The sequence below is a fragment of the Lupinus angustifolius genome, chromosome LG15 (genome assembly GCF_001865875.1).
Source record: "Lupinus angustifolius cultivar Tanjil chromosome LG15, LupAngTanjil_v1.0, whole genome shotgun sequence".
Lineage (NCBI taxonomy): Eukaryota > Viridiplantae > Streptophyta > Magnoliopsida > Fabales > Fabaceae > Lupinus > Lupinus angustifolius.
In genome coordinates, this window is record NC_032023.1 from 19,773,971 (window position 1) to 19,793,666 (window position 19,696).

General features: G+C 32.8%; 3 protein-coding genes and 1 long non-coding RNA gene across 5 annotated transcripts in view; 3 read left to right on the plus strand and 1 right to left on the minus strand.

Annotated features, from left to right (window-relative positions):
- Positions 1-1,257, minus strand: part of LOC109328419 (DNA cross-link repair protein SNM1) — a 5,246-nt gene extending 3,989 nt beyond the window's left edge. Inside the window, exons 1-2 of the mRNA XM_019561880.1 lie at positions 608-1,257; positions 361-513 (exon numbers count right to left, since the gene is read on the minus strand). Of these exons, the coding sequence (XP_019417425.1) occupies positions 361-513; positions 608-1,168 (714 nt within the window). The 5' untranslated portion in view covers positions 1,169-1,257. The remainder of the gene's footprint in view (positions 1-360; positions 514-607) is intronic.
- LOC109328420 (3beta-hydroxysteroid-dehydrogenase/decarboxylase-like) overlaps positions 1-8,545 on the plus strand; it is a 17,245-nt gene extending 8,700 nt beyond the window's left edge. The window contains exons 1-12 of one of the 2 annotated variants that reach the window (XM_019561882.1): positions 2,862-3,282; positions 3,365-3,498; positions 3,613-3,783; positions 4,375-4,500; positions 4,870-4,949; positions 5,879-6,077; positions 6,456-6,567; positions 7,179-7,353; positions 7,545-7,701; positions 7,899-7,965; positions 8,249-8,431; positions 8,509-8,545. In XM_019561882.1, the coding sequence (XP_019417427.1) occupies positions 2,955-3,282; positions 3,365-3,498; positions 3,613-3,783; positions 4,375-4,500; positions 4,870-4,949; positions 5,879-6,077; positions 6,456-6,567; positions 7,179-7,353; positions 7,545-7,701; positions 7,899-7,965; positions 8,249-8,394 (1,695 nt within the window). In that variant the 5' untranslated portion in view covers positions 2,862-2,954 and the 3' untranslated portion in view covers positions 8,395-8,431; positions 8,509-8,545. Of the gene's footprint in view, positions 1-2,861; positions 3,283-3,364; positions 3,499-3,612; positions 3,784-4,374; positions 4,501-4,869; positions 4,950-5,878; positions 6,078-6,455; positions 6,568-7,178; positions 7,354-7,544; positions 7,702-7,898; positions 7,966-8,248 lie in introns of those variants that run through there. The other variant, XM_019561881.1, reaches the window with a different exon arrangement.
- Positions 9,986-10,689, plus strand: LOC109327831. Its single transcript, XR_002105352.1, has 2 exons — positions 9,986-10,109; positions 10,393-10,689. It is a non-coding gene; the product is annotated as an uncharacterized LOC109327831 (long non-coding RNA).
- LOC109328271 (eukaryotic translation initiation factor 3 subunit B-like) lies at positions 12,453-16,963 on the plus strand. Its single transcript, XM_019561663.1, has 11 exons — positions 12,453-12,688; positions 12,778-13,015; positions 13,098-13,244; positions 13,938-14,066; positions 14,202-14,330; positions 14,437-14,520; positions 14,602-14,726; positions 14,826-15,024; positions 15,149-15,681; positions 15,916-16,024; positions 16,336-16,963. The coding sequence occupies exons 1-11, from the start codon at positions 12,567-12,569 to the stop codon at positions 16,666-16,668; spliced, it is 2,148 nt and encodes a 715-aa protein (XP_019417208.1). The 5' UTR covers positions 12,453-12,566; the 3' UTR covers positions 16,669-16,963.

Genomic DNA, 19,696 nt, shown 5'->3' on the forward strand with positions numbered 1-19,696 from the left:
TTGGAAACTTTACCTAACCAGTAACCACCACCCTCGTCAGTAAATGGTATTTTGGTGTTCTATACCACTTCTTTTGGTCATGAATACCAAAAATCCAAACCAAAAACACATTGCTAGATTTTGAAACAACAAAATGTCATCAAGAACTCTTAAAAAGCTTAAGCTTTTAAGTAGGGTTCACGAATGAGTTTATACACACAACACTCTGAGAATCTCACTCCAGGCCAAAAGCCAAATTAGGACAAAAATTATTGCATATCCTAAGGAATTGGGCAGCAAAAGGACAAAGGTAACATCCAAATTTTAATTCAAAACTGAAAATGAAACACAACAACGAAAAAGAGTGAGCTAATAAATCACCTCTTCCGTCAGCCACTGCAAGGTGTCAAAATCAACTTCTTCCCTCACAAAAACATGTTCATATTTTACTAAACCCAATTTACGTAGCCAATCAACAACAGGGGAAACTTTTGATACAGATTGAACTTCTATCTCTTCAACATGTGGTGGAACCTGAATGAAATTATTATCAAGGCAATGTAACAAAGTCTAACAATATTACAATTGAACATGAAAATGAAAATGAAGAATGGTGAAAAAATGTTACATGTTGAGGTGTATCTTGTGATTTGTCAAGACAATCATTGGTGTGAAGATTTCGCTGTTCCTCTGTTAAATTTGAAATATCAACTTCACATAGAGGACATATCACACAGTCTTCATCTAATTGCTCTAACTCATCACACAATTTCAATAACGAATCAAGCTCCGAATCCGAATCAACCTCCGCAACTTCATCTGAGAGTTTTTCAGATCCGTTTCTCAATAAAACCAGCTTAGACTCTATTGACTTTCCAAAATAGCCCCCCTTCAATTCACGAGGCACAGAACAATAAGAATGGTTAGAATGAGAAGAAGAAACATGATAATGTTGAAGTGTAGTACAATTTATGTCTATGGTTGAAGGAATGAAATCCAAGCTGCAGTTTTCGAATTCGTGTGGTGCATAATCGTCGCTGTCGAGAGTGGAATAGTTCGGGAATGGTGAATTAGGGTTAGCGAGAATATTGTCCTTGTCAAATTCGAATGAGTTATTGTGTTTGGGTTTCTTGGAGAGAGAAGGTGCTGTTTGAGTAAGAGGCAAATCGTAAACGTCGTCGTCCAGCATCGGAATAAGTAGAGATGAGTGGAATTCGATGATTATGTACTGATCCAAGATGAGTTGAAGTTTGTATGAGGAATAAGAATAAAAAGAAGATTGGTGACTCCTTTTCAAACTTTTTTGTGTCGTGAAATGGAGGGAAGGTGATGAATGGTTCCTTTTTGGATTATGGGCTCTTGGTCCGTTCCTAAAAGCCTGATTCATATTTTTTTATGCATAAGGTTCCATAAAAGCGTGTCACTTCTCTTGTTGACGGGAGAAAAAAAATATTTAAATTAAAAATTTAATAATAAAATATATTTATGACATTAACATGGTGATATATGTATAAAATGGACATGGTGCTTTGCAATAGAAGTGGGATTATGAATTTTGTTTGGAAATTAAAAAGAACTCACCTTTCTTATGATACATAGTCATGTTAGACACCATACCATATCTATTTGGTTACTTATATTTAAAAGATAATAATAATTAAACAGTGTAATATTTATATATCGAAAATGTAAAAATTTATACACAATTGGTATATCATCTACTATTTATTTGGATTACATTACATAAGAGTGAATGATAATATAAAAGAATGATTGATAATATAGTGCAATATAAAAACTATTACGCTATCAATGCATAAATCTTTTTCTAATAATTAAATATGAATAGTAAATAATAAATTAAGAAATGTTATGAATGTATATATGTTTTTATTTGAATAACTTAGTTTTCATAAAATCAAAGATAGGGTACACAATGTGGTGTAGGCTACAGTATTCACTATTCAAATACTTATATCAAATACTTATCAATTTTATATCATATTAGATAAAAATTTATATATTAACTTTATGAGTTTTATATATTGTCACTCTATTATTCATCATTCATATTTTAGTCCTAATAGCCATTAGAGGGAGAGAAATGATCTCCACTATTATTAAACATGTTATACCCTTAAAAGTTCAAAGTCGGAGATATTTGATTAAACTTTCAAACCGTTATACTAGCTTACTTTTCTCATATTTGATAGTACTAATTTTTTGACTTTATTTTATAGTTCATGGTTGCCCAACTCAAACAAATGTCATTTTTAGGAATAAAATTCCTAATTTTTAGTCAACCTATAAATCTAACTCCACTAGACTAATACATTATTATTCAATAGTATTAGATGATATTAATGGACAAATTCAATTGGATTGAATTACATAATTTTCTTGAGCCGTATCTTTTTAATAAAGAACAACTAGTTATGTTATATCAACTTTATTTTATACAAATTAAATAACTACGTACACAAATATGAAATCTTTAAAAGAGTGTAAAATATATACATATATTATATCATTTATCATGTATTTAAATTTATTTTTCTGAAAAGATAATAAAGATTAAATAATAATAATAATAAATAGAGTCATAATGTATAAAACTCATATTTTCTCATTAATATATTTTTTTCTCATTCTTAAAATAGTTTGTTGAAACAGGTCCCATAATTTATTCCACATTTTTACATTTCACCAATTTTACTTTAAAATGTCATCATTAATCCATTTTAATTAAATTTATATACAAGTTATACATATGTATTGATTATACAATATAATTTCTTTGAATTATGGGATGAAACTATGAAAGCCCTCTTCATACCTTTTGTTGAATTAATTAAATAACAATAAATAATAATTATCATATTTCTTTACTATTACCAACCTGTATCCACTATCAACAGCTCCAAGTGTGAGCTTCCACTAATCCGCGATCCAATCAAGAAATTCAGTGTTTAGCTATGGGCGGCGACGGCGGCGAGAGGTGGTGCGTGGTCACCGGAGGCCGTGGCTTCGCGGCTCGTCATCTGGTAGAAATGCTAATCCACTCCAACACGTACTCCGTTCGCATCGCCGATTTAGGATCCACCATAGACCTCGAACCCTCCGAGCAATTAGGTATTCTCGGCGAAGCTTTAACATCTGGTCGAGCTCAATACGTAACTCTCGATCTTCGCAATAAGGAGCAAGTCTTGAAAGCGTGTGAAGGTGCTGAAGTTGTGTTTCACATGGCTGCTCCTAACTCTTCCATTAATAGCCTCCAACTCCATCAATCTGTCAATGTTCAAGGTAAAATAAATAGTAACACTTCAATCTGTTTTCTGTTACTATCTTTCGGTTTCAATTTTACTGAGATTGTTGTTTTCGGAAGGAACGAAGAATGTGATTGATGCTTGTTTAGAGCTTAAAGTCAAGCGACTTATTTATACTAGCTCTCCTAGTGTAGTTTTTGACGGCATTCATGGAATTCATAATGGAAATGAAACATTGCCGTATCCACCTTCGGTAATTACTCTATAATTCAGCATTTGGGAGTAGATTTGAGATGTTTATTGTTATTTATTATCGTGATTTATGAAATTGGTGTGGTGCTCATTATTGAATTGAATTAAATTTCAGCATAATGATCATTATTCTGCAACTAAAGCCGAGGGTGAAGGATTGGTTATTAAGGCCAATGGGAAGGATGGACTCCTAACATGCTGCATACGGCCTAGCAGCATTTTCGGGCCTGGCGATAAACTGCTCGTGCCTTCCTTAGTTGATGCTGCCAGGGCAGGGAAATCCAAGGTAATGTTATTGTTCTTTCCGTCCCATTGATTCAAATTTTGTATGTGATTTTACCTGTGCATCATAATTTTGAACTGAAGTCATTTAGCTACCAAAATATGACATATAGAAGGCATAAATGTATCTATTGCAGGTTTAATTGTGACTTGTTTCTGTTAGGTTTTGTTTACGGCTCTACAACCTCTTCCTCGTGGTTGAGCAAAATGTCAAAAGTTAGCCATTAGCTTTACCGTTTTTTAGCCTAGTCACTGCTGTTATGATGTACTTAATCACTTGGAATCTTGGATAAGTTTGTGCTAAAGGTTCTAACATGTTTTTCTTATAGATTCTTGGTAGAAATATACTGCTTAAATAATTAACCAAACACTCACAACATTTAATCTTGAATAAGACCTGTCTTATTGAGTCAGAAAATATCCACAAGTGGAATGAAATTGGACTGAAACTGATAACAACAAAGAAATTTTGCTTCATGAAATTGGAGGCACATGGAGAAAGCAGCTATAAACAATATGCATATGTGACAGTATATTGGCAAATGCTTTTCCCAACCTTTCTTCATTCTTTAATTTATATTTTTCTCTTGAACAGTTCATTATTGGCGATGGCAATAATCTTTATGATTTCACTTATGTTGAAAACGTGGCTCATGCTCATATATGTGCTGAACGAGCTCTGGCTTCGGAGGGGAAAGTTTCAGAAAAAGCTGCAGGAGAGGTACTGCTGGAAGATTCTATCATTACTTTCTTAGTTTGCTCCATTGTTGAGGGGTTGTTGTTTCTGAACAGCTGTTCAACAATTAAAAAGTTATTTATTGATAAAAGGGTGATGCTATGTTGAAGGGAAGAATTTCTTCTTTTTGGCAAATAAGAAAACTTTGAAAATGTACCTTGTATGGAAGAATGTTCATTTAAACCTAGTTAATTAGATTCAACATCAAAACAAATTATTGCATATCTTCAAAAGAGCATCCGTGTTTCCTGTACTAAAGGATGATACAAGGAACTGTGTTAATTTGCATGCTAAGTTAGGAAAATTTTAGCAATTACTAAACTATTTATTTGCTGATGGACGTTTGTTTTCTAGGCATATTTCATAACAAATATGGAACCTATAAAGTTTTGGGAGTTCCTGTCACTAATCCTGGAAGGTCTTGGATATGAAAGGTAGTTTCTTTTATATTGTTAACCATTAAGTATTTCTTTGCTCTCGTTATGCAACCTCTCATATTTTATTTGTGATTTCCTGCTGATGTAAAATAAAGGGTCCAAAACTCACATGAGCTGCACAGAAAACTTGACAGTGGTGTATATTTATTAATAATTTGCTAAAGACACCAATTTGAGATGATCAAAAGAAATATTTATAATCACACAGTAGACCTTTAGTCAACTCCTAATCAACACTGAAGCTTAAAAAATAACTTGTCTAAAGATAAGAGAAAATTTCCTAAAACAAAAAATAACATAAGTTATCCCAATCTATGATACTCATCTGCGCCACCTCTGTTCTATTATTGTAAAAACACAGGTGCTGGCAGTTTGGAACTGTCAGATTATTAATAAACTAGTTATGTGACTACTCATTTGTTCTATCATATGAAAGATGCAATATTAAGTTGAAGTTGGACTTTGACATCAGCATTAGGCTGAAGTTCCTGTCTAATCGATATTTTAGGAATTAGGATTACGGGTTTTTCCAAATCCTGGCCACTATTTTTTTTATTATATTGATTCTTAAGGATGTAAAGAGAAAAATCATTTCTGCTATCTCTTTTATGGGCATGGTCTCTGGTGCACAGGGTTTTGTTTATGCTAATGAGGATATAAATTTCTATATTTCATTTTTACATTATATTCAAATGAAATAAGGAATACAGTTATGGACTTATGGACTTATGGTTTTATCACATACGTCTGTACAAGCATAGTTGTTGCGTTATCAATGCCTTTTCTATATTTCTTTTTTGCATTATATTCAAATGAAATAAGGAATACAGTTATGGACTTATGGTTTTATCACGTATGTCTGTATGAACATAGTTGTTGCGTTATGAATGCCTTTTCTTCGTTATCTGAGTTTATGTAGTCTGCAGGCCTAGAATAAAGATCCCTGCCTCTGTTATCATGCCAATTGCACATTTGGTGGAGTTAATATATAAGCTGCTAGGACCATATGGAATGAAGGTGCCACAGTTTACACCCTCAAGAGTAAGACTCCTGTCTTGCAGTAGATCGTTTGATTGCTCAAAAGCAAAAGACCGCCTTGGCTATGCACCCATCATAACACTACAGGTATGGTGATATTTTGGAAAACTAATTAGATATTATGTATTCTATTTCTACATGGAGATTCATGATGGTGTACTTCATTTAGATGCTGAAGTGGTCATTATTGTGAAAGATTTTAGGGAGCTTCAGTGAAGTCGCAAATTTCATGCATATATCAAGTGATCCACATTCCTTATGTGTTGTTCATGCTTTCAAAGTATGAAAAATTACTAGAAGTTGTCTGATTTAAAACCCATAAAATTATGGATAATATGGAGTAAAGATTATCTAATATATTCTCAAATAAAGTATAAGATGTGACATCTATTGCAGTGGGTGCTAGTCCTAGTTCTTGCAGGGTTACTTAAACTTATAATAACATGATTGTAATTTTTCTTGCAGGAGGGTCTTCGGAGGACGATTGATTCATACCCACACCTAAGGGCTGAAAATCAACCTAAAACCAGAAGAGAAGGACCCTCAAAATCTTCCATATACCTTGGAAGAGGAAGAGGTATGAATAACCAACTGTACTCAATTGTCCTCTTTGTTTGGGAAATCTAGAATTGATGTTTATTCAATGTTGGCTTGCATTTATTGTAAAGAAGAATTAAGCTATTACTACACCTAAAAATAAGCATATGGCTGCTACTCTTGCACGGTTGTACCATTTGATGGAGGGACTTTGATTATGTTATAAAACAGGCAAGATTATGAACAAGAACATGTTGATAGACACGCAAGATGTTCATTTAATTTCCAGGAATATTAAATTCGATTGGATTGTGAAAGGTAATGCAGAAAGTTGTAGTTTAGGCTCATAATAGCCGGTCTTTATCAAATACTACCAATTCTGTATTTTTTTATCTTGATATGAAATATTGCATTCTTCTTATAAAGCATGTTTTTGGTTGACATGAAAGCTCTATGAAGCCTGAAACAACAATTTTATTATCTATTTGCTCAGTTGACAACATTATCAGATCTCTTCTACGTACTATACCAATGCAATTGTGTAGCGACCTGATCTTGGAAGTAGTTTTTTTTTTCTTTGGTTACATGCTGGGAGTAGTTTTGCAGTTAAAATTTTTTTCTATACATTTTAATTGATTTATTCATTTTCAGTTGCTGACACGTTGCTTTGGAAGGATAGAAAGCAAACTTTCACTACATTGTTAGTCTTGGCTGCAATATACTTCAACTTCATTGCATCTGGAAACACCATCATTACTGCTGTTTCAAAGCTTCTATTATTCATATCAATCTTTTTATTCATTCATGGCATTCTACCTGCAAAGATGTAAGTACACCACTGTTCATCATTTCCATTTGTCAATTAACATTGTATATTTGTATGTTGCCATTATCATATCCAATAATGTAGTTGTTATCCCTTCAGAAAAGTATTCATGGTTGTTATCTATTAGAAGCATTGCGGTTTCTAATGCAAAAATAAATGATAACTATCGCTAGTTCTTTGTGCTTGTGCAGATTGGGGTATAATATTGAGAAAATACCCCCATCAGGGTTTCACTTATCAGACAATATGTCACATCAAATTGCTCTCTCAGTGGCCTCATCTTGGAATTTTGCTGTGAATGTTTTAAAATCCCTTGCACAAGGAAATAATTTGGAGCTGTTCTCTAAGGTACTATCTACACTGCGTCACTTATTTGCCTATGGACAGTGATTTTCATATGAATTGTAAAATTCTATAGAATTGTTGAAAGATTGTGAAATTCATAATTTCCCATTTTAAAATTTTATTTATGTAAAAATTAGTTTATCGCAGTACAAAGTTTCTTCTCAGCCGTGCTTACACTTTTTTGGCTTCCTGATCTGTAGGTTGTTTTCTCTCTGGTTATCCTTAGTTTCCTTGGAGGCTTCTCACTTCAGAGCCTATATATTATAGGTTTGCTCTCTCTCTCTCTCAAACACACAAAGACAGACTCACGCTTTGCACATGTATGTGCCTACAAGAATTTTCTACACAGGAAATTCTTCATTTGACTCCACGTTTGTGATGGTGACAAGTTGCATGGTTACCTCATTCGATCACTTTTGACTGGGACATCCAGTTCATCGGCTACTGTCAGAAGACAAGCCACTGCCTGCTATTACGTGCTTTTGTTTGAACCTAAGGTTACTGGATGTGGATGATACTAATACTTGTTTGTTTCATTTCGTGGTTACAGGTATTGCCTTTGTGTTTGTAGCTTTCTATGTTTATGAAAAGAAGGAAGAAGACATTGATGGCATATTCATAACAATACATTCTTTTGGATGCAAGTTGAAATCCGATTTCACCAGGAAGTTTCTTCTTTCAAAGAAGATTGATTGACAGCTTATAAACTCATTTTTTTTATTGGTTGAGTTGGGCACTTGCATCTTCATTAACTCCATATCAGAGTTCCATGTAAGATTGTACACCAATTGTATTTTCATATTGACAGAGTTGTACTCATCAAGTATTTGAATTCAGAATTTTGACACTTACCCCTTTCATTGCCTTTCTCTATTCGGTTATGTTGGTTTCTTGGATAATTAAATGATGAATATTGGTTCTCCTAAACCTAACTCTGAAGCACTCTCGCAATAAGAAAACTTCTTAACAATTGCATGTTCCGGTGCTTGAATTTTGATCCATTTTCTAGTAACAGAAATATATTATTCCAAGTTTAAGGGTTCAAACTAAGGTCATGCACCCATTTCTAATGACATTAAATGATCGTATGAACTTGGCATTTGAAATAGTCAAATGACCTTAGTATGAAACTTGAACATTGGATAATATTTTGTTAACCATTGCTATCACACCACCTCGCAACCCTAGCATTATCATATCATCCACCATTGCTTCCACCAACCACCACCCTGAAAATGTTGCCTCCATCTCCTTTGACACCACCATCGCTACCACCATTAACAAATAAATATATTACAAATTATATATCCTGTGATATATGATTATTTTTGTCTTGAATATTATTTTACCATATCCCACCATTCTTTAGTGGATTATCTTATGCACAACAAATAGTAGACATGATAAAGTGCCTATCATACTCATACCTTATTCTAATCACATGCAACTCTCTTATCATATATTCATATATGTCATTAGTGATAAACATAGAGGCATACCCATACCAATTAAATTTAATCACTAAATGACTCCCAAACTTCCCTACTAACTTTATGTAAAAAAAAAATTATCCAATTAGTTTGGTTTGTTGCAACCTCCCCTTTCTAGGCCTTGTTTTCCGTGCAAGTTTGTAAGCCTGCAAAAGTAAGAAGCCCATGTATTGAGCCCATTGCTCAGTATGATTTGGGAGGTTAATAGTTTTCACACAATATTTATTTACACTACAAACATATTTCATTGGTTATCAAGCTAAAAGAAAAAAAGAGCATCTTTTGCTCTCTTTTTTTGTTGCTTTTGCTTGTACTAAAAAAGCATAGAAGGAATGTAAAAAAAATATTCACGGTCTAGATGAAGCAGAATTGGGAGTAACAAAAACTCTCACTATTTCCGACATTATTTTACCTTTTCTATACTTGTGAATATTTGAAATTAGAAATATGAATATGGATTATTTTGTTTTCAATTATGTTTATTTATTTATTTATTATTCTCCTATTTTATTTCATTAGTTTAATACATAAATTTTTTACACAATGCAAATCCAATATTAATGAAGCATTTCATTATATTTTAAACTGATAACAATAATTATGATATAAACCGAATTAATCTATATATAAAGTATCATAAACCGAATTAATCTATATATAAAGTCAAAATATGGTGTAACTTCTATCATGTTATAATTTTTACTTCCTATTTTGTCCTTCATATTATTTATATTTTACAAAAAAAACCATATAATTCTAGTTAATCATCACCAACAAATTAATTAACTTAGTTTATCGCAGTACAAAGTTTCTTCTCAGCCGTGCTTACACTTTTTTGGCTTCCTGATCTGTAGGTTGTTTTCTCTCTGGTTATCCTTAGTTTCCTTGGAGGCTTCTCACTTCAGAGCCTATATATTATAGGTTTGCTCTCTCTCTCTCTCAAACACACAAAGACAGACTCACGCTTTGCACATGTATGTGCCTACAAGAATTTTCTACACAGGAAATTCTTCATTTGACTCCACGTTTGTGATGGTGACAAGTTGCATGGTTACCTCATTCGATCACTTTTGACTGGGACATCCAGTTCATCGGCTACTGTCAGAAGACAAGCCACTGCCTGCTATTACGTGCTTTTGTTTGAACCTAAGGTTACTGGATGTGGATGATACTAATACTTGTTTGTTTCATTTCGTGGTTACAGGTATTGCCTTTGTGTTTGTAGCTTTCTATGTTTATGAAAAGAAGGAAGAAGACATTGATGGCATATTCATAACAATACATTCTTTTGGATGCAAGTTGAAATCCGATTTCACCAGGAAGTTTCTTCTTTCAAAGAAGATTGATTGACAGCTTATAAACTCATTTTTTTTATTGGTTGAGTTGGGCACTTGCATCTTCATTAACTCCATATCAGAGTTCCATGTAAGATTGTACACCAATTGTATTTTCATATTGACAGAGTTGTACTCATCAAGTATTTGAATTCAGAATTTTGACACTTACCCCTTTCATTGCCTTTCTCTATTCGGTTATGTTGGTTTCTTGGATAATTAAATGATGAATATTGGTTCTCCTAAACCTAACTCTGAAGCACTCTCGCAATAAGAAAACTTCTTAACAATTGCATGTTCCGGTGCTTGAATTTTGATCCATTTTCTAGTAACAGAAATATATTATTCCAAGTTTAAGGGTTCAAACTAAGGTCATGCACCCATTTCTAATGACATTAAATGATCGTATGAACTTGGCATTTGAAATAGTCAAATGACCTTAGTATGAAACTTGAACATTGGATAATATTTTGTTAACCATTGCTATCACACCACCTCGCAACCCTAGCATTATCATATCATCCACCATTGCTTCCACCAACCACCACCCTGAAAATGTTGCCTCCATCTCCTTTGACACCACCATCGCTACCACCATTAACAAATAAATATATTACAAATTATATATCCTGTGATATATGATTATTTTTGTCTTGAATATTATTTTACCATATCCCACCATTCTTTAGTGGATTATCTTATGCACAACAAATAGTAGACATGATAAAGTGCCTATCATACTCATACCTTATTCTAATCACATGCAACTCTCTTATCATATATTCATATATGTCATTAGTGATAAACATAGAGGCATACCCATACCAATTAAATTTAATCACTAAATGACTCCCAAACTTCCCTACTAACTTTATGTAAAAAAAAAATTATCCAATTAGTTTGGTTTGTTGCAACCTCCCCTTTCTAGGCCTTGTTTTCCGTGCAAGTTTGTAAGCCTGCAAAAGTAAGAAGCCCATGTATTGAGCCCATTGCTCAGTATGATTTGGGAGGTTAATAGTTTTCACACAATATTTATTTACACTACAAACATATTTCATTGGTTATCAAGCTAAAAGAAAAAAAGAGCATCTTTTGCTCTCTTTTTTTGTTGCTTTTGCTTGTACTAAAAAAGCATAGAAGGAATGTAAAAAAAATATTCACGGTCTAGATGAAGCAGAATTGGGAGTAACAAAAACTCTCACTATTTCCGACATTATTTTACCTTTTCTATACTTGTGAATATTTGAAATTAGAAATATGAATATGGATTATTTTGTTTTCAATTATGTTTATTTATTTATTTATTATTCTCCTATTTTATTTCATTAGTTTAATACATAAATTTTTTACACAATGCAAATCCAATATTAATGAAGCATTTCATTATATTTTAAACTGATAACAATAATTATGATATAAACCGAATTAATCTATATATAAAGTATCATAAACCGAATTAATCTATATATAAAGTCAAAATATGGTGTAACTTCTATCATGTTATAATTTTTACTTCCTATTTTGTCCTTCATATTATTTATATTTTACAAAAAAAACCATATAATTCTAGTTAATCATCACCAACAAATTAATTAACTACATCTCTCACCTTAAACTATACATTATCATAAATACACAAAAATTATAATATATAATATATTGAATACAACAAATATATTCTAACTATAAAAAATAAAATACATAAAAACTGAATATATAATATCATATAATATTGATAAACAATCAAAATTTTAATAACAGATTAAATTAAATTAACCATAGAGGCATACCCATACCTAAGTAACCACTTAATATTTTTTTACGGAAGAACATATCAATTTATTTAAAAAAAAACCCCAAAAGTATAAAAGACAAAGAATATACTCATCCTAGAGAAAAATATAAAATTTAATCCATCAAAGAAAAGATAGAGCAAACCTAGTTGGCGCGCCGCAGTTTATTAGAGAAGGTCCTTCAACATCAAAAAACCCTAACAGCAACAAATTTTGTTGTTCTCTCACAGTGATAGCGAACAAAATCAACCATGGCTGATGTTCTCGTTATGAAAGATATTGAAGCCACCGCTTCTCGTCTCGGAATCGATATCGATTCCATCGATCTCGATTCAATTCGTCTCCCCACTGCTGATAATGTTGGCATTCCAAGGTATTTAACTTTTTTTTTACTTTAATTCCTGCTAGGTATAGAAACTATAGATTGTAACATTTATTTTGTGTTTAATTTTATTATGATAGTGATGATGAGGATGTTCTCCAAGAGGAGAATCTGGAATTTGAGTCTGGATTCGGGAACATTATAGTTGTGGATAATTTACCAGTTGTTCCTAAGGAGAAGTTTGAGAAACTTGAAGGCGTTATTCGGAAGATCTATAGTCAGATTGGTGTTATCAAGGACGATGGTCTTTGGATGCCTGTTGATCCTGATACTGAGAAAACTTTGGGTTACTGCTTCATTGAATATAATTCCCCTCAGGTATTGTAATTATAATTTGATTATAATGTTGAACTTTAATTTTATTGTATTTATCAGTTTATAATGAATTTGATTATTTTAGGAAGCCGAGCTTGCTAAAGAGAGGACTCACGGATACAAACTGGATCGTGCACACGTATTTTCGGTGAACATGTTTGATGACTTTGATAGGTTCATGAAAGTTCCGGATCAGTGGGCTCCTCCTGAAACCAAGCCATATGCTCCAGGGGTAACATTCTATCTGTTTGTTTGAGTTTTCAGTTATCCTTTTTGGTTATTGTGATTTGTGGTATGGTGATCTCACTGATCTGCAAAGTGAGCAATGCCTTTTTTGTTGTCAACTTTTTGGTTTATTTGAATTATCTACACAATTCTTTCATGATCATAGTATTAAATCTCCTCTCTTGTTTTAATTTCTGAATTTATTCCTGTCTGTGCATTCATGAATCTTTCTGGCTTCATTTATAATATACACACTTGCTTAATTTCATTGTTACATTTTTATTATTGACAAACTATGCAAAACTATTAATAATCTTATCTTTCTTACTGTTTTTTTTACCACAGCCGGTTCAGCTATGCTTTTTGTTTCAGTCAACAATTTTGGCCATTTGGTCCTATAATATTTGTATTATTTCAGCCTTTTTTAGTCCAAATTGTATTTTGAAATATAGGCAAGACCTCAATTTGATCTGGCTCTGTTCATATTTTTATTAGTCCTTAAGTATAACCAGTTTCAGTTTTCTCATAAACTACACTTTTTTGTCATGAATATGTTTGCATTACTTGCTAGGTAGCATTCAGTCTGAGCAATATGTGCTTGTATAAGCGTGTGTTTATTTTATTGACTTAGTAGCTTTCCCTTTGGCGCATTGCAACTTTTCAATGTTTAACTTCTCTTCTGTCTATATATATCTTACAGGAGAATCTTCAAAATTGGCTCACTGATGCAAAAGCCCGAGATCAGTTTGTGATTCGTGCTGGTTCAGATACCGAGGTTCTATGGAATGATGCAAGGCATTTGAAACCTGATCCTGTTTATAAACGCACGGTGGGTGGAGATTATATTTCCAAACCTTCTATTATTTTATATTATTAGCATCCTTTCATTATCAGTCCCTCTCCCCCTTTATATGGTTGTGTATTGCTGCTGGCCCTGGGTGTTAATATATTTTATGAATTACAGTTTTGGACTGAGAGCTTTGTGCAATGGTCGCCTCTGGGAACATACTTGGCAACAGTTCACAGGCAGGGGGCAGCTGTTTGGGGAGGTGCTTCAACCTTCAACCGTCTCATGCGTTATGCTCATCCGCAGGTTTAGTGTAATTTCATTTTGCATTATTATTTGACACTTGCACTTTGGTTTTCTTTATATTTTCATTTTTAATTGTATTTTTGTTAATGTTTAATATAAATTGCAGGTAAAACTTATTGATTTTTCACCCGGTGAGAAGTATTTGGTAACATATAGCAGCCACGAACCCAGCAACCCCAGAGATGCTAATGTGAGTGATCTCTTCTGTGTATTATTTTATTATGCTTATTTTAGGCAGCTTTTTTTTCTAACACCAACTTTCTTTTCATAGAGAGTTGTGATAAATATATTTGATGTGAGGACTGGTAAAGTTATGAGGGATTTTAAAGGAAGTGCTGATGACTTTGCAATTGGAGGTGCTGGTGGTGTCACTGGGGTGTCTTGGCCTATTTTCAAGTACTAATTTCTTTTGCTTTAAATATTTTATATCTAGATTTAATGCAAGTATTTCAGAATCGTCATGGGCCTAATGCATTCATGCTATTATATTTTCAGATGGAGTAATGGAGGAGATGATAAGTATTTTGCAAGGATGGGGAAAAATGTACTCTCTGTATATGAGACAGACACTTTTTCTCTCGTTGACAAGAAGTCCTTAAAGGTTGAAAATATAGTGGATTTCAGCTGGTCTCCAACTGATCCAATTATTGCACTCTTTGTTCCTGAGATGGGAGGTGGTAACCAGCCTGCTAGGGTATGTTTATGTTTTTTTGTCTTTTATGCTCACAGACTATGTTTTGTGTTAGCTGGTTAATTTAGTTAATGTCCATAGATTTTTTTATCAATCTTTTCTAATTTAGATGTATTTAATCATTTAGGTAAGTCTGATTCAAATCCCCAGCAAAGTGGAACTCAGGCAGAAAAATCTGTTCAGTGTCAGTGACTGCAAGATGTACTGGCAAAGCAATGGAGATTACCTTGCTGTTAATGTAGATCGGTTTACAAAAACTAAGAAAAGCACATACACAGGCTTTGAGCTTTTCTACATAAAAGAACGTGACATACCCATAGAAGTTCTAGAGCTTGAGAACAAGAATGACAAGATCATTGCATTTGCTTGGGAGCCAAAAGGCAATAGGTTTGCAGTTATCCATGGAGACAATCCTAAGCCTGATGTTAGCTTTTACACAATGAGGACTGCTCAGCACACCGGCCGAGTTTCAAAGCTCACTACTTTGAAAGGCAAGCAGGCAAATGCTCTGTTTTGGTCACCAGTAGGTCGCTTCATTGTACTAGCAGGGTTGAAAGGCTTTAATGGGCAGTTAGAATTTTACAATGTTGATGAACTTGAAACCATGGCTACTGCTGAACATTTTATGGCAACTGATATTGACTGGGATCCAACTGGAAGGTATACCTTAACGCACATTCATATATTCATATTGCTAATAAAGGCAGAAGTTTTTTGGCTAACCTTGTATTTACTTGGTTACTTTACTTGGAAGGTATACCTTAATATGCAGTCTGAAATTGTATATACTACAGTATTAAAGGGCTTATTTGGATACTTCACTGTAAAAAACACTAGCCCTAGGTTTATGAGCTGTCATTTGATTATATTTTTTTTATCATTTTCTTGCTGCAGGTATGTTGCAACAGCCGTTACTTCAGTTCATGAAATGGAAAATGGTTTCAATATATGGTCTTTCAATGGCAAACATCTCTATCGGATACTGAAGGATCACTTCTTCCAGGTTACATTGACAATTGCGCTTTATACTTTGTTTGGCCATTATATTTATATGTTCATTACAATTGTGGAAGGAATAATTTGTGAATGTACAATGTTTTTGTATTTGGCAGACTATATTAGATGTTACAATATAATGTTCTATTGTTTGAATCTATGTTTTGGTATCAATTTTTGCAATTGCACACAGATCATTAAGTTATTGATATAGGCCTTTTTGCCGCCATGCAAGTTGTTTTGGCACAGGAAGTTTTAATCTAATATAGTTGTTTTATACCCACTGTAATTTCTGTCCTTTTTATTTTCTTTACACAGTTCTTATGGCGTCCAAGGCCACCGTCTTTCTTGAGTGCTGAGAAAGAGGAAGAGATTGCAAAGAACTTGAAGAAGTATAGCAAGAAATATGAGGCCGAAGATCAAGATGTTTCATTGCTGCTGAGCGAGCAGGAGCGTGAAAAGCGTAGGGCTTTGAAAGAAGATTGGGACAAGTGGATCAATGAATGGAAGAGGTTGCATGAAGAAGAGAAGTTATACAGGCAAAATCTGAGGGATGGAGAGGCAAGTGATGAAGAAGAGGAATATGAGGCCAAGGACATTGAAGTTGAGGAAGTGATTAATGTATCAGAAGAGATCCTTCACTTTGAATAAGGTCAAGAGTGAAACCTATAGCTGAGTTCATAGAATTCAAACACTGAATTCACTTGTCTAGGTTGTTAAACAACATACTTCAAGTTGATCTTTGTAAAACCTAATTTTGTAGGGTTTTTTTTTAATTTATCCGTTGAATTATCCTTTTCTCTAATTTCAGATGAAAGATAATTTTGCTGTTTCCTTTGGGCAAAGTCAGTTTCACACTTTCACCCCTATTCCAAAGTGTATTTTGTACCTTAGTGGTTAAGGTACATTAATCTAACCCATTGAATTTGGTGAATTATTGAGATTATTATGTGTCACTCCACATGATAATCTGGATCATTTCTGTCAAAATTCAAACAAAATGTGTAAAGAGAAACGTATTCTGCTTGTCAAGTAATTGAATTCTCCTAAAGAAATTTAGAACACCCAAGTTGCATGCATAAATTATAACATTACTTGGTAGAGTTTAACTAATGTCGTTTTTTAATTGCTTGTAGGATTTACTGGTTAGTATTGGCGTAAATTTTAGTTCTATTTTTTATTTTTTATTTTTTGGTTTTGTTAATTTATTTACAAATACTCTATAAGTTTAGACAGAATAGCTTTAACCTTATTAGCTGAAACTGAGAAAATGATATCCAGATAAACGCTATTACTATTACCTATTCTGGGTATAAGGATGGTGGTTGCCTATTTATTGCATGCGAGATTTATAAGATCTATGCATTAAATTTTGGTTCTCGTTAAAGAGTAAGAACTAAGAACAGTTGTTACAAAATTATAATGAGGGAAATTTTGTATTGAAAATCTTATTCCGCTATTAGTTTTTATGCATTAAAATATATATTTTTCAACCTTTCCCTTAAAATTTTGACGTGTCTCAACCATAGGATAACGATGAGTTGATGTCAGTTTGTGGAGTGCAATTTCTCGATTATAATTCATTTGTGTCAAGCCAAATCAATATGGAAATGAGTATTACTTTTTTTAATGGTTTAAGCTCAAATCACTCCAAATTTATACCTTTGAATGTATTTTTTTCTCAACCTTTACTTTCCTTTGATTTCTTTACAGGCATTTTATGGTGTTAAACCTTTTCATTTATACATTGATAATCTCTTCATCAAGTTTCCTATAAAAGAAAGGCAACAACGTTAAGCCACAAAGGTATATTGTTCAAAAACATGAAGGTGAAAACAAAAGATTTGAGAATAAAATTTGGCAACAAAAAAGTTTAAAGTAACAACTTCTTATATACTAATGTGGCAGTAAATACGATTAAGTGAATATAAGAATATCCGATTTGGAATAGGGATCCTCTCCATTAATGGAGAGACAAATACTTCAATTTACTTGTGTTTTGAATGACAAAAATGTTATTATATTATACTTAAAATGATAAATATGTTATTACATGCTAATTTTTTTTTTGTTTTTCAAGGAAATAAAAGTTAAGTTGATGTCTAAAGATTTCATAATGTTGGTTATAGATCTCAAATTGGGTCAAATAGCACTTGTTTGACTCAAGCATATTCAGACACCAAGTTGATACAAAGGCATGTCTTAAAACACTGAATCACTAATAATAACACCCGCAAATAATTAAAAAACAAAACATTTTCACACTAAAGGTGACATAACACTTGGACTAACACTTTATAGAAAAAAAATAAAACATTAATAAAGATAATTGTATGCATAAACATAAGCATATAAAATATATAAGGACTGATATTGCTCAACTATGTTGCCAACCTCAACTCAACTTGGCTAAAGATTCATGAATCTATCAATGCAAGGTGAAAGGAATTCTATGCTACCCTTTTAGGGTACTCCATTCCTTCAGAAAGTTGTATGATAAGGGGGACCTATCTCTTTGAGCCTGACTCAAATGTGTTCTTGCTCTCATCCCATGTTTATTTCATGTGCTGGTTACAGAAGAATCCAAGCTAAGGAGTGTTGATTTCTCCATCCATTATTTTTCTTTTCAGCTTTTGACTTATCCCTATGTTTTAAGTATTTCAGATCACAATATTGTAGGCCTGCAAAGTCCAGAGGATTCTCTTATCTAAACCAAGTATAATTGCAATATAGGAATGTGGGTGCTATAATAGAACAGTGGATATGTAACCACTAAAAGCTAAAGACAAAAAACAGTTTTATTAATTCTGTATTTTGATTTTTACTAAATTTAATCAATGTTTTGTATCTGATTTCTGACCACTATTCTCCATGTCTATATTGGTTGACTGGCTCATACCTCTTTCTTTTCTATTCATCTTTTGAAGGTTAGGCTTTTGATTTGTCTCTGTCTACATCCATTACTTAGGGCACTAGGTAGCATGTTGTGTGGTGGCTTATGCATTCTAAACTAAACCATGGGTCCACTTTGCTAATGGTTATTTAGTGCATAAAATACAATGTTATCTCCAAAGATCATGAGGTGAATGACAATCTAATATATATATATATATATATAATAATAATATATCCTCTCTCATTTTTGTTGAAAGGATACTTATTACTTGTAGCATATCTTTTTTTGGTTTCGTATATGTATCTTCGTACTGGAGGTAATCATGTTTGAGTTGGTAACATCTGCATATATGTGAGATTAACTCTTCTAACGAGTATTTTTTCATTCATAAGACTTGAAACCGAGATTTTGCTTAAGATTATGCATCAATTTCCCATTCAATATTTGTCATTAAGGGATGATGTGTCATACAACTTGCCATGCTAGTGTCCTTATGTGGCAAACAATCACACCATTCAACCACACGTTATATATGCAGAAACATTTTAAAAGGTAAATACAGAAAAAATATGTTGATTTTGGTCTATTTACCTGAACCAAAAAACTTAATTAATCTAATAAAAACATTAGAATGTTAACGAGTAAGGATATCAATCAACTAGTTTTTTTTGGGGGTAGAGTTAGACATGATTATAAGGGTAGAGATCCTCTCCATTTCATTTATCACTTTCTCCTATATGATGATTATTAAATTTTAACCAACATTTAATTCATTATTTTATT